The sequence below is a fragment of the Alternaria novae-zelandiae genome (genome assembly GCF_023758075.1).
Source record: "Alternaria novae-zelandiae strain BMP 2774 chromosome Unknown scaffold_23, whole genome shotgun sequence".
NCBI lineage: Eukaryota > Fungi > Ascomycota > Dothideomycetes > Pleosporales > Pleosporaceae > Alternaria > Alternaria novae-zelandiae.
In genome coordinates this window covers 527,075-541,428 of record NW_026056983.1, presented here as the reverse complement: position 1 = coordinate 541,428, position 14,354 = coordinate 527,075, and the positions used below count along the sequence as shown (strand labels likewise).

The 14,354-nt window shown below is 53.9% G+C and overlaps 4 protein-coding genes across 4 annotated transcripts; 1 reads left to right on the top strand and 3 right to left on the bottom strand.

Annotated features, from left to right (window-relative positions):
* Positions 1-26: 26 nt before the first annotated feature.
* J4E88_009341 (uncharacterized protein) lies at positions 27-2,904 on the bottom strand (the record flags this gene model as incomplete). Its single annotated transcript, XM_049402944.1, has 2 exons — positions 27-2,108; positions 2,287-2,904. 2 exons carry the CDS (start codon positions 2,902-2,904, stop codon positions 27-29), a joined length of 2,700 nt encoding a protein of 899 aa, XP_049251432.1.
* Positions 2,905-3,263: 359 nt separating this feature from the next.
* Positions 3,264-4,556, bottom strand: J4E88_009340 (uncharacterized protein; the record flags this gene model as incomplete). Its single annotated transcript, XM_049402943.1, has 1 exon — positions 3,264-4,556. One exon carries the CDS (start codon positions 4,554-4,556, stop codon positions 3,264-3,266), a length of 1,293 nt encoding a protein of 430 aa, XP_049251431.1.
* A 1,869-nt stretch (positions 4,557-6,425) lies between these two features.
* On the bottom strand, positions 6,426-9,134 carry J4E88_009339 (uncharacterized protein; the record flags this gene model as incomplete). The annotated part of the gene is made up of 3 exons (XM_049402942.1): positions 6,426-7,131; positions 7,179-8,963; positions 9,013-9,134. The coding sequence occupies 3 exons, from the start codon at positions 9,132-9,134 to the stop codon at positions 6,426-6,428; spliced, it is 2,613 nt and encodes an 870-aa protein (XP_049251430.1).
* A 672-nt stretch (positions 9,135-9,806) lies between these two features.
* On the top strand, positions 9,807-11,126 carry J4E88_009338 (uncharacterized protein; the record flags this gene model as incomplete). Its single annotated transcript, XM_049402941.1, has 3 exons — positions 9,807-9,854; positions 9,908-11,012; positions 11,062-11,126. The coding sequence occupies 3 exons, from the start codon at positions 9,807-9,809 to the stop codon at positions 11,124-11,126; spliced, it is 1,218 nt and encodes a 405-aa protein (XP_049251429.1).
* Positions 11,127-14,354: the final 3,228 nt, after the last annotated feature.

The following is a 14,354-nucleotide window of genomic DNA, read 5'->3' as shown; positions in this document are numbered from 1 at the left end:
AATGACGCAACTGCCCTCTGCTCATCTCACATCCTAAACCCATGCACAGCGCTGACCCATCGTTGGTCAATTAGTTCGCTGACTCTCATCAGAACGCGATATCCACCCATCAAAGCTTGGAATGAATGGATTCGATCCTCTTCAATCATTAGTAAGAAGCGGGCGAGACCAAATGCTGAGACAGTCTTCGCGTGATGGGTTGAAGAAGGAGCTATCGGCATGTTCAAGGGCTTGCGGAGCCATGCCATGATCACTTGAGCAGCGAATGGGTTGAGGCCGACTCGACGGAGAAAGACTTCCCAGCTTGTCTCTTGCGCCACAGGCTTGATGTCGCCAATGTCTGCTGAGCCATATGGCAGTCCGTAGTTTGCCATCTCAACAACAGTGGCCCGCGCCAGAGCCTGTTCCCCTCCACGAACATATCGAACAAGTACTTCGCCTTCTAATTTGCTGGCGAACAAATCGAAAGCTTTCAGAGCTTCTGAATCTCGCGGGTCATCTGGTCGGCTCGATCCCAGCTCTTCCATCTCGCGGCTTAGACCTTCACTCACCAGCACTACCAGTCTCTCGTACCGCAACTGGAGCTTCAACATGCGTTCTTTCACTGGCGATCTTTCTGGTTGACCAGGGAGAGCTCTTTGTTTGACCTGCTGTAAAGTGGTAAAGATGAGGCCGGTTGATGGTGACAGTATGATTTCAGCTTCTTTGGCTGCCGAGTGCGGTAAAGTATAATCTCGATATACCATCTCTGCGCTTGGATAGATGGATTCGATCAGTTTCAACATTCCCCTTTGTTGTAGGAAGGTTGATGAGATCACGAAAGAACAAGGCGCCATGTTATCCGGAACAGTGGGGAGCATGGGTAACGGCTTGTTGGTGGTTTGCGCCTGCTGAGCCTGATCCACTGGCTGGTCGGATGAAGACCCCCTTGATCGAACCGGTAAAGTGTGCGTCCTCGGTTGAGCGTAATCCCTAGATTCGGACACTTTTGCAGTACTGCTTTCTACGCGGTCTACTGGCTTCCCTCGCGTCTGCATGAACTTGTTAAGCGCGGTTGTTGCCGAGAACCCACCAAACATCAGGTCTCCAGTCGCTTGTTTAGCAGCTTGCGGTTTCTGAGAGGCATGGTTCAGCCTCTTCGATCGGGTCTTCGCCGTCTGGTCTTCTGTTGGCTCGCGTTCTCCGAAGTGGTGGCTCTCTTGCATCTCTGTGGAGGATCGGATTTGTGGACGCACAGTAGGCTGCGAAGAGGTGCACCTGCGATGCTTCTCCATGACCTCTTCTTCCATTTCAAGTTTTCGCTTGCGTATCAGAGCCTCCATGTCGTTTTGCTTATCGTATTCCTCTGGATCCAGATCTTCCTCGTCCTCATCTTCGTCAAGGATACGCAGGCCTTCGCGTTTCCACACTTGCGCTGAGCTAGTCGCGACATCGCCCGTAGTCAGTTCAGCGACGATCTTAGTAACTTCGGACTCGCCATGTAGCTTTTCTTCGAGACTGAGAGTAGACACCTTGGTAGTGAGAAAGCCCCACTTCATCTCTCGTTCCGGGATCGAAAGCCCATGCCAGGACTTCGCCAACCTCAGATCCTCTCGCTTGATGCGTAAGAGGAATTGCATCTGCGCTTGCAGTTCCGTGTCATCAGGTCGATGGTCGCCACCCTTGCGCCGACTGTACTCTATCCATGGTGCCATGGGCAGCGAGAAGTCCATGTATGGAATATCGACTCTTGCAATCGTGTCAGCGCCGGACAGTCGTTCGTTTTCGATTTTCTCGTTGGCGCGCTCAGCCTGCTCCTCGATTTCGTGGAAGAATTGGTCAGAGCCAGCCCCACCTTCATCATCCTCACCCCATGGCTTGTAGAGTAAGGATTCGTCCGCGAAAGACACAGATTTGAGCCTTTTCATGGGCGAACTAGAACACATCAATGGCGTAAGAGGACCTTCCACTTTGAGATCCTCAGCTCGGCGCTTCAGTATGGGCGAACTGGTTGGTTCGAAATCAGGATTAAATTGAGATGGATGAGTAAGATCAAATAGCATCGAATCACTGCTACTCGAGTTTGTGCGAAAAAGAACGTCCGCTGCCAGAATTTGCTCCTGCAGAGCCTGCGCCTCAATAGTAACCGATTCGGCAGTATCTGAATCGAATGGCAGACGATTTGTGGGTGAAGATGGAATGTATGGTGTCAGTGGCGGCGATACTGGGAGTAAAGGCGGTGTCACAGGTCGGATATTGGGCTTCTGAGTCGGTTAGCAGGCGAACATAAACAACACTTCCACATACCTGTTTTCGTATCAGGCTCTCTGCCTCCAGCCTTTGGCCGTCTTCCGGTACATACGCGTCTCGAATAGTGTCCTGGAGATAAACCAACACCTCCCGTGAGATGGCGAGCTTTTCGACTTTGACCTGCGCGTCGCACTGTGCAGGGTAGTCGAGATACCTCGCTGGCCATCCTAAGCCCTCATCGTTTTCTTCTACCGTGATCTCCGAAGGAATCTGTAAATTCTTGAAGTCTGGCACAACTGTACCACCGAAGTTGAGCAAATCAAGCTCATGATCAGATCGTAGCACAGGTAGCTCTTGACGTAGATCGCGCCTCCACGTCCGGCTATTAGTAACCGTCAGGTCGCTCGGAAGTTCATCCTGGAGAGCATGTGCTGCCTTGAGGAGCAACGCAGTGTCTTTGTTCACCGTAAGCTTTTCTTTGACAAGCCCGCTGACAGCCGTGTCGATGGTCGCATCGGAAGGTTCGTGAAGATGTCGACCAAACTCATCGTCTAGTGGTGACTGAAGATGGCGAATGTGCAGTAATTCTGTCTCATAGTTCACGCAAACGCCTTGCGTTCTCGCCCATTCGAGGACGCTTGGCTCCGATGTGTCCAGGCCGAGGTCCAGTTCCATACTGATCGCGTCTGAAGGATGCTCGCTCTCAAGTAATGCGGGTAACAATAATCGTTAGCTGGCTGTCTTTCGTATGAGAAGCACAAATGGTGAGTGTCGATTGCGAGGGTTGCGCTTTCTTCATCATATCTGCCTTGGCGTCCACGTGGTCACGCGCTTGTAGTAGTCTCGCAATGTCACAAACAGGAAGGAGCAGGGAAAATTTGATGATGATTTGATTTCTTGATTCATTAACTCGTGGCTTATTTGGGCCATGATTTGTTCTAGGCTGTCCTGTATATTTTCATGTGAATGTGCAAAGGGTGTTGAACTATGTACATGCGAGTAGGACTGTATTTCCTTCCACTAGCTACGCGCGTCTATTTGGGAACAGGCTTCTGACCGAAGCCGAGAGACTGGTTTCCTCCGTTGAAAGCAACGAGCTGGGCCTTGAACATTGTGTCACCGTAAATCTGCAGACCGGCACCCTGGTTGCCTTGTACACCGCCGAAGCAGGTCGTGTTGGCCGCATCAACTGTGGCGAAAGTAATCTGGCTACCGGGGATCTTGGCCATGTATGAGTCGCCGATTGCGACACTCATGTCAGGGAGGGCAGTACCGCACGGGTAGATGAAGCCACCGACCTGAGCGTTAAGCTGAGCACCCTGGACTTGCGAGTAGTATGCCTCGGCAACCTGCTGGTCGACGAGCAGGAGCGATGTACCGGTGTCGGCGATGGCGTCGGAGCCTTGAGGGTTCTCGAAGAGCTGGTCGCCGACGGCAAACTTGGTAGAGCCGAATTGCCAGAAGCCAGTGTCAGCCTTGACTGGGATCCATGCCATGTCGCCTTCGAACTTTGTAGCATCGATCTTGCCGAACTCGTAAACACCGGTGCCATCTGGGTCGAGGTCGGCAGTGAAGACGGGCATGTCTAGGTTGGGCATGACGTTGTCGAAGAAGGTCTTTGCGGGGGTCTTCTTGGTTCCGTCGTTGACAGTGTTGAGGTTGGAGAATGCAAGACCGACGAGGCCATCAGTGTTGGTGTCCTGGACGAAAGACTGGGATACTTGGTTGGCTAGCTCGACAGTCTGACCCTCAACCTTGACACCTCCAATGGTGACAGTGTCAGTGCCAACGATACCAGCAGCGCCAGAACCGTCACCGTAGCTGATCTTCCACTGAGCACCGGCAGTGGCCTTGAAGGAAGTAGACTTGGATGCGTCGAAAGCGGAGTGTTGGCCGATCAGTTGCGGGTCGAGCTCAGTACTGAAACACCAAAGATCGGAAGAACCAGAGTCGAAGTCCAAGTTCAGGGTCTGACCACCAATATCGACAGGCGACAAGAACAGAGCAGCGTTGTCCTCAGGGTTGGCTGCAACACTGCCAGTCTTGTTGCCACCAGTGGCAGCAGCTGCGGTCACGTTCTGGCTCTGCTTTGAGAACGAGATGAAACCCTCCTTGACCATGAAGTCCTCCTTCACCTTGAAGTTGTACTTCCTGAACACCTTCCTCATAGCAGCAGCGCCATTAGGTCCAGTCGGGTGAGCCCTGTTGATTTGCCTGGGAACTTTGAACGAGCGTTTTTGGAGACCCCTCTTGCGGGCAGGGGCGGGAGCGGCAAGCACAACGGCCGCCAAAAGAGTGACGAAGAATAAGAATCGTAGAGAAAACATGTTGAGCTGTTGAGCTAATGCTGACCGGCAGCCGGACTGGAAGAACCTGTCGTTTGGAAAGAAGAGAATGGGGTAAAGAAAGGAAGGTACGAAACGAAACACAACTTCCTCGAAAGAAACAGAACAGAAGGCTCGGCCTGATGGTAGTCCACGGTTCTCAAGGAGGGTGCGAAAAGAGTGCTTTTAAAGAAGGAACGTCTATGCGACCAACGATGTAGAGACAGTGAAACTCGAGAAGGATGAAACCTGAGCCTGCAATCCGAACCGATGCCGACGCATGATGAATGATCTGGGAGCGCTAACTCGACACTCAAGGCCAAGCTGAGATCCACGCGGCAGCAGACAAAACGCTACGCGTGCTGCATTGTCGATGATCCATGGGGAACATCAAGCCTAGCTCCTGTCAGGTTTTCAGGCACAGAGATCTAGAAGCCCGTCTAGTTGGCTACTAATCGTGCGAAACGGGGACTATGGGTCTAGATACGGCGATGTGATTGGCCCAAAAGCATCTCGAGCCTCCTCGGAGAGGTATCGATAAGGCAATGGGGGTCGTTACGCGTCCAGCTTGACGCTGTTGAAGAAATGTGGAGAGAGCTAGCATCAGGCAGGGCTCCGACTGCAGGTACGTTTCAGTACCGTGGTACCGACAAACGTCAGAGTCGCACGAGAGGCTCTCGAACGGTAGTGCTAGCTTGCGCCTGGTGATGCTAGAAAGTTGTTTCTGTCAGCCACCTCATTTCAACTGACCATTGTGGCTGCTCTGGTGTTCTGGAGAGGTACGCCTCTTCTCGCCGAGTCGCTTGAAGTTGACGACGCGCGGTCATGCCGTCAACGAGCATGAACGGGTGAGCTGACGAAGCCCGGGGGACGGTGTTTCGCAATGCCAAGACCAGACAAGCTAACTGGGCGTCGCCTCATGGATGAAACAAAGGGCCCGCCAACCCGCAACTCGAGAAGCCGGAGGTCTTCCCATGTCTCTCGTACATCCGGGATGTCAGACAAGCAGCCGCGGCGAAGCTTAACTGTCATGTTGCGGGATCGGATTTGCAGTTTCTCCAGGACCAACCAACCTGATGCGCGTCTTCCCAAACATGCTCCATCATTACAAACATGCTTCATCGCGGTTTCGCGCCACTTATCTCGGCAAGCAAACAGACTGGGCATCCGCCGATGCGAGGTTCATGTTTCGAACATCAAGGCTTTGAAGCTGTTGGTGAGGCCGGTGCGGCATTTTCCCTGATTTCGCAAGCCGGCGCCAGGCGGCGTGGATGATCGAGCTTCTCCACTCCATTATTTGGTACAGCGGCGTAGGGGAAATTGCGCAAAGCATGATTGAGCGCTGTGGAGAATAGTCCGCACGCTGCGCAGGTGGCGTTGAGAAAAGCAAGTTCATCGTTCTAGACAAGCGAGAGAGGGTGTCGTCACGAGAGGGAACCGCAAGTGCACGGGCGCGGAAGAAAGACATTTTCAAGGGTCTTGACACTGACAGGCGAGGAAGGTTGCATGAAATCAATGCATATATTCGAATATTGAATGAAGGCGCTTTTGTTCTATCATAAGGTGACATTCCGTCTACGTCGTCAACGCGCCGACCGATGCCTTTTCATCATCATGAGCACGACATCAACGCCCACCCGCACACCCAACTTCACCGTTGCCAGCTCTCAGATCTTTCGCTCTGCGAGAATTGTGCAACGTCCACACTACATCCAAGCGATGGGTGTGTAACTTGGTGCTGCACCTTCGAGTGCGGTGGCGTCCAACCCCTTGGGCATGAACTTCGTACTCCGAACATCGGCCGCCTGCATAGGGCGATGCGTGGCGTCTGGATGGCGTTGTTATGGCTCAAATGTTAATCATCAAACGTGTTCATCCAAGCAGTTCCACATCTAGACCGATGGCCCTCATGAAGAGGTTCACGTTGGCCGTACGTGCGCTTGCCATCTCAGCGGGCAAAGCCTTGCTAACAGAGACCGTCTCCATGACGCGGTCCTTGACGCCGAGCACCAACCTCTGTTGCTGTTCGGGACTGGCGCCCACACCCATTGCAGCCAGGAACTGCCAGATGTACATGTCGTCGGTGTCGTTGATAGTTCCTGGGAACAAATAGGGAAGAACAGGCTCGATGACGTCAAACAGACGGTTGTAAAGTGCCGTCCATTGTTGCCAATCGGTAACCATCTCGGGAGCTGACTGCTTAAGAAGCTCGGCGCGAGAGATGAGGAACGTGAGGAGAGTGAGACCGATCCTGCTTCGAGCCACAGTATGGAGGTTGGTGCGGTCCAGAACAAGACCAAGAAGGCCGATGACAATGTTCAACGGCGCCTCTGAGATGTGCGCGTGGAGAGGCGACATGACAGTGCTAGAGAAAAGGTCAACCTCTTCTCGGATTGCTGCACTCAAAGGCTCCTCGGGCGTAGCGATAGCACGGCCGACCACGGAAAGGGCATCTAGGTGGACAACGATCATAGTGACGACGGTGATGCGCTCCTGTTCGTTGATGTGGCGGAAAAGTCGTGGAAGTACCTTCTTTCCCTTGGCGTGTGAAAGGATAGAGATGAACGGATGCGGTGTGCTAGAGTTTGTTAGCAAGAAATAGATTTTGGGAATATTACAACATACGCAGGGTTAATGGGCTCCATGATCTTTGTGTTCAACCACAGTTGCTGGTGGAGCGCTTCGATCTTCGAACGCCATTCCATATGTGCCTGGATGGCTTCAGGAGGGCTGCTCTCTTGGATCGGCGGTGGCATTGCCCGCTCGTGGTCTTCCATTTGCATGAGTGTCTTGTACACTGCCTCGATGTTGCGAAGAGCCTCCTTCCGGTCAGCGATGGAAGACCGGTGGTTCTTCGGCAGCTTATCGTTCGTCTCTGGCCGCTTCAGGTTGAGCAGCGGTCGAGGGGTCTTGGAGTTGCTAAACGCAATCTTTCCAAGACTGCCTTCCACAACAAGCTGCCTAGCCTTTGGTCTTGCTTTGGCCGCCTCGACTGCGCGCTGAATCTGTTGCTCCATGCGCTGCATGTGGTTGTCTCCGCCTCGGCCTTGTCTGCGGTTGCCAAACCTGTTGTTGGTCTGGAACAGGTATGTTTGAGCAAATTGGCTTGCTGGCTGCTGTGGGTTTTGGCGTGGAGCACCCCGAATCTGGGTGAAGACCTGGTAATAGAAGTCCTCTGCAATAGCTGCCTCAGGTCCTCTCTCCTCCAAGTTGCCCGTCGCAGTCATCAGTTGCTGCAACTGGATTCGGGTGATGAAGTTTTTGTCCTGCGGCGTCATCAGGCCGTTGTCCTTTGCTAGGAGAGCAATCTTGTGGTTCCGCTTGGCCCGCTTAGCATCTTCTTCGAGGAAGGCGGCACGCTCGGCCTCGGACAGCTGAAGAAGCTGCTCGGGGTGGGTGATGACCATTCCAGGGAACGACGGACCGCGGTTGTGTCCTGCTGGAACACCACGAGGACCCTGGGGAGCATTCTGAACAATAGGCTGGCCTTGTCCTGACAGACGGTTTGGGTTTTGCAAGATCTGTCGAGGCTGGGTGGATGTGCCCTGGGCCTGAGCCTGGGGTGTTGCTTGGCGCTGTTGCTGAGCGCCGGGCTCGTTGGATTGGGGCCTTTGTCGCTGTAGGATGGTGGGCTGTTGGGGCGGCTGGGATCGGACGGGTTGGTCGGGGAGCTCAGCGCGGACCTGCTGCTGTTGCTGTCTCGGCGGCATTTGTTGAGCGGGCTGCTGCTGTTGAGGCCTTTGCAGAATCTGGGGCGCGAACTGTCCTGGCATGCCGGGGTACTGGGGCTGTCCATGGGGAAACTGTTGCTGCTGCTGCTGCTGCTGGGCGAATTGCTGTTGTTGCGCAAAGCCTGGGAAGCCCGGGGGCGGGGCCTGTTGTACAGGAGGGGTGCCTATTGACTGAGCGCGCATCATGGCCTCGACCTCTTCCATGCTCATGGCCTTTCTAGTGGGCGCGGGCTGTTGCGAAGCGGCGGGGGGCTGCGGCGAAGGTTGCCTCTGCGCAGCGGGCTGCTTGGGCTTGAGACCCCAGATATCGGCGCGTGCCTCCAGCTGAGGGATGTACTCGGGATCCTTGTAGCTCTCGTAGCCAGTGCGGTTTGGCTTCGACGCCTGGGGGACGGGTGGTCTCTGCTGGTACTGTTGGGTTTGCTGTTGCTGGTATTGCTGCTGATGGTGCTGCTGTTGTTGCTGCTGCTGCTGCTGGGGGTACTTCTGACGGGCCTGGTACAGCATCTGCTCCTCCTGCAGCGTGTTTGATACCGCAGAGGTCTGGCCGGCGAAGTCGAAGTGTTTTCCGACTGACTGCTGCGTGGCAGGGCCGCCGCCGAAGGTGTCGTCGTTGAGGTCATCGGCATCGTCGTCGAGCTGGTCGCCGAGGCCATCGTACGTCTCCTCGAAGTCGATGCTGTGGATGGGGTAAGTGGGAGCTGTGGGCTACGTGAGACGCGACCTACACATCGTCATCGGCTGCCCCTCCACCCAGTGCGGCGAAGGCGTCGTGCTGGCCAAACCCGGGCGCATTGGAGGCGTGGCCGCGGTCTCTCGGGCCGCTGGGGTCGAAGCCGAAGAAAGACATGGTGGGCGGAACCCGGCGGTGGGGGTGGTGTGGTGGTGTTTATGCGGCGGTCGAAGTGATATTTAACACGCGAAAGTGGTGACGTTGGGCTACTAAGTAAAGGCAGATTGGCAGGGCGGCGGTCGCATGGGCGCACCCACAAATAAATGGCGGCAGATGGGCAGATAAAACGCGACAGGCGAATGACGCCGCAGGGTACAGTAACGGCGACGGAGTGGGTGGGTGAGGTTGTGCCTGTGGTACTGCGAACCCAGGTTGGCTCCATCGCGGCTTGCTCCCAATTGGCGGCATGGCCCGGCCTTACCCAAAGAATCCGACTCCCTGCGAAGTGGCTACATTACTACGGCGCCCGTCGACGACTCCTATCCACCTCGTGTCCTCCATCCTTCACGTTGCCTGCCACCTCAACCTCGACTACTGGCTGATGCGCATTCCCCGCGTCTCGCATCCGCTCGTTTTTCTGTAGTCCTATATTCCGGGGAACCAACGCGCCGACAGCGTCCGTCCGGCACCACCCCTAGGGCTACCCGTAGACGTCTCACACGTCGTCCACGCCTCCTCCGTACCCCACACGTCGTCCGCAGCAAAGTCAATTGAGCAGCGAAAGTGGAGGGCTCCGACGTGACCGAAAAGAAGCAGCCCAAAGAGCAGCAGCCTCAGGGCCATTCCGCCATGGCCGGCAACCAGCGGTATATCCGCTACCTTGTCTTTGCCGTAGTGGTACGTGCCGGCATCGTGTGACGACTGCGGAAGCAGCGACTGACCATACCCAGGCCCTCGTCCTCCTCTACTTCATCGGCTCCTCGTCGTCTGTGCCTTCCGCGAGCTGGCCAGTCTACCAAGACAACAAGTCGCCCGCGACTCCTCCCCAGGGCAACGCCCCCGTCGCCAACGATGAAGTCCAGCAAGTCACACCTGGCACTACGCCCAACGAGCAAGAGGGCCTTCCTCCCGCGACCGCCCCTGGCGACCGCATGAACGCGACCTTCGTCACCCTCGCCCGCAACTCCGATGTCTGGGAAATCGCCAAGTCCATCCGCCAAGTCGAAGACCGCTTCAACCGCAAGTTCCACTACGACTGGGTTTTCCTCAACGACGACGAGTTCGACGACCAATTCAAGAAGGTTACATCTGCTCTTGTGTCTGGCAAGACCAAGTACGGCAAGATTCCCAAAGAGCACTGGTCCTTCCCCGAGTGGATTGACCAGGACAAGGCCGCCAAGGTCCGCGAGACCATGAAGGAGAAGAAGATCATCTACGGCGACTCTGTCAGCTACAGGCACATGTGCCGCTACGAGTCTGGCTTCTTCTTCCGCCATCCCTTGATGCTCGACTACGAGTGGTACTGGCGCGTCGAGCCCAGCGTCGAGCTCTACTGCGACATCAACTACGACACCTTCAAGTTCATGGCCGACAACAAGAAGAAGTACAGCTTCACTCTCAGTCTTTACGAATACGTCGAGACCATTCCTACCCTCTGGGATGCTACCAAGAACTTCACCAAGCACTACCCCCAGCACATTGTTAAGGACAACGGCATGAAGTTCCTCAGTGACGACGGCGGTGAGACCTACAACCACTGCCACTTCTGGTCCAACTTCGAGATCGGCAACCTCAACTGGCTCCGTTCCGACGCCTACATCGACTTCTTCACCTCGCTCGACCATGCTGGTGGTTTCTTCTACGAACGATGGGGCGATGCTCCCGTGCACTCCATTGCCGCTGGTCTGCTACTACAAAAGGACGAGATTCACTTCTTCAACGACATTGCCTATTACCACGTCCCATTCACACATTGCCCAACCGGCGAGCAATACCGCCTCGACCACAAGTGCTCTTGCAACCCCAAGGACAACTTTGATTGGAACGGATACAGCTGTAAGTTGCCACCATTCTTAGCCAATTCCCATATACTAACACGTCACAGGCACATCTCGTTTCTACGAAATGCAAGGCATGGAGAAGCCAGCAGGGTACGAAAAGGAGCAATAAGCGCTCAATCTCACGTCTGTCCTTCGTCCTACTTCGATCCGAACGATCTTCAATTTATCCACTTTCTTGACACACCGGTTCTGACTTATTGTCAAGCGCACCACTCTCGACTGCAGCCAAGGTTTGGCGTGTTGTGAAAATTGTTTTCTTCGTCTTCGCACTCCTGGTTCTACTGGCCACTTGCATCATCAGGCGGCGGCGGCCTACTGGGCGGTTCACCCAGATAAATCAGGGAAAATCTTCGTTGCCCAAGTGGCCCTCGTAGGGAAAGTCCGAACCAATATCGGTGTATATGTTTGGATTGGCGTTGGCAGCGGTTGATATTGTTGGCGTGTTCTTTTGACACGGCATCCCCGACGTAGGCGAGGGAATGGCGGTCATCTATGTATTGTCTTGTTGAATCGATGTATGCGTGTAGTTGATGACTGTAGACTAATGATCTCATTCATACCCAGACATTGCATACACAAGCCTTTCATCTTTTGCCCCCGACTCAATAAGTTTATAGAATCGTAAATGTCAAAGACGGCTCTTGTCTCATGTTGCAAGTGTATTTCTGTATATGCAATGAAGCAGAGGTAACGACTGTATTGATGCTAAGTATAACCGTTGCTAACTCCACAACGCGTGGAGACCTTGACACTTTTTTTTTTGCGCCCGTGGTGATCGCCGTTAGATGACCAGGCTGGGTTTGTGACAATTTGGAATAAGACAACAAAAACTCAGATTACAAATGAAAGAAATGATCGAGTACCTCGTGGGGAGCACCCGGGGGAGAGACCTAACCAACTGCCACAAGTACAAGTCGTTAGTCTTTCGTCGTTAGTCGTTAGAACACAAAGGGGAAAGAGGGGTGGATGGAAAGATTGGGGGGTGGGTAGAGGCGTAGAGGATTGGTAGAGGCGTAGAGGATTGGTAGAGGCGTAGAGGAATGGCAGAGGCGTAGAAGATTGGTAGAGGCGTAGAGGAGTGGTAGAGGCGTAGGGGGATGGTAGAGGCGTAGAGGAATGGTAGAGGCGTAGAGGAATGGTAGAGGCGTAGAGGAATGGTAGAGGCGTAGGGGGATGGTAGAGGACGTAGGATGGCGGTAGGATGGCGGTAGGATGGCGGTAGAACGGCGGTAGAGGTGGTGGTACAGGTAGACCAGTATAGTGGAGGAACTCCTCAACACCACCGCTTCATACCCGAAGATGGCCATACCTCAGCCAGACGTCCGACCATGCCAGAGCTTTCGGCGACATATGGTACAGAAAAAGGAAATGCGCTAAATCATCTGAGTTCTTGAGCTCTAAGGGTTGTACACATGAAGAAGTGAAGTCGATGAACGCTCTACCCTAGCGCACGCCCGGTGACATATAAAGGTAGAGCGTCTCGAGTAAGGGTTTGTTAAAAATGGTTGAAGGTGTACAACCTGTCCGACTGAGGAACGGGAATAGTTTCGACTGCCATATCAGATGGCTCTCTTCCGCTCTCGTATTGCGTTCGATCGATGTGTGGTTGGCATTGGCTAGGTGGCATCTAGATGTTCGGTTCTCGCACCGTGATGTTTGCTCTGCTTGTGTCTTCGCAAGTTCCTCTTCAGCGTAAGGATCTTGTTGCAGCCTGGTATGTCGCAGATGTATGTTTTGTTGTCATGTACTGTCTGCTTGTGTTCTCTGAGTGACTTTGCGTGTGGATACCTCTTTGTGCATGTCCCGATTTTGCATGCAAAAATCCTCTGTACGTGAGCTCGCATGTGCCTTCTATAAGAAAAGTTAGAAACGAAGTTCGTATACTAGGCCCAGTCCGAGTGAAGATCTTGGAGTACTTACATGAGTTGTCGCTCGTTTGTAAAACCTTCCGTACAGTCTGGTTCTCCACAAGTATATCGAGAGGTACAACGTTTGATAGGCATAGTAGGCGGTTGGATGCTTCTCTCAGGAGCAGTGCTTGGCAACAGGCTTCGTGACGTATGCCCTCCGGACGGCAACGCAACGAGTGTCGTGTCCGCAGCTCCTTTTGACGAGATTGAGTCGGAGATGAAGCTTCTGTCGGGTGAAGTTGAAGTAGATCCTTGAGATTTGAAAGCTTCGAGTTGATTAGTAGATGCCGTAGTAGACGAGTATGCCGTAGGTGATTGTCGATCGGTCATTAGATTCGAGAGGTCGATGGAATGAAAACCCTGGTTGCTAGACTCCAGTTCTTCGCTTGTAAACCAGCTTTCTGATATTGAACAATGAAACCATGCCTGGCCCTGTGGTAGGTAGAGTCCAGGAAAGTGTTTCAGATGATCATAGTGACTTGATATGGATGCAGCGCGAGGCGGTTATAGCCTCGCGCTACCGAAGTTTGTATGGTTTTACTGAACGCGACGCGTCGCGACGACAAGCGCTGTAGCTGGGTGCAGTGATCGGTATAACGGGGTGGTAGATTTCGATAACATCACCCTCGCAGAAGGGGGGCACTGATGGATTCATATACTGATCGTACCTAGCCTGGCTGGATGTTAGCTCCGCACAGTTGATTGGTGGTGAGAAGGGGATCTCACCGGCCGAAGGACGAGAAATTGGTCAGTGCGCGGCGGCATCCTGCACCACACCTCTCACCGATTCGGAGACCCCCTCTCCCTTAGCCACTCACCCGCCGACTTCCGAGCCCCCTTCCAAACGCACTGAGACCCCCCAATAAAAACACGCCCAGTATGGGACAAGCAATACACGTGAATGCCTGCGCATACTGGTTGAAACCATCTTTCCAGGGTGCAGATAAGTCATGGCAGCCGCGCCAGCGCATCATCAATGCATACCAAGCCTCGAGTATACGGAGACCCTCATGAAGCCTTCCAATCGTATCGTCTGTGATCAAAAGAAAGGTGCCCTCTGTCAGGAGCCTCACTTTTCATTATAGACGGAGACCCTCAGCCCCGGCGAGGATCTGCACCAGCATCGGTTGATAGCTGCAAGGTGCCTTGCACACTGTGAAAAGCTACAGTTCGTACTGATCAAATTTTCAAACGCCTGGGGCATGATCCACTGTCTCATTGGTCGAACGGTGCGCTCATTTTGTGTACTACACAGCCACCATGCATCTTGCGCCACTAAATTCCGTCAGACTTGGTGTTGCAAGCTCAAGAGACCCTCCATTGCTTTGCCTGGGCATACAGAGACCCTGAAATCCCATCCACACGCATGTTCACGGTCTCGGAAGAGTCAAGCATGTTTCTCCAGGGAGGACCTCGGTGTCTACCGA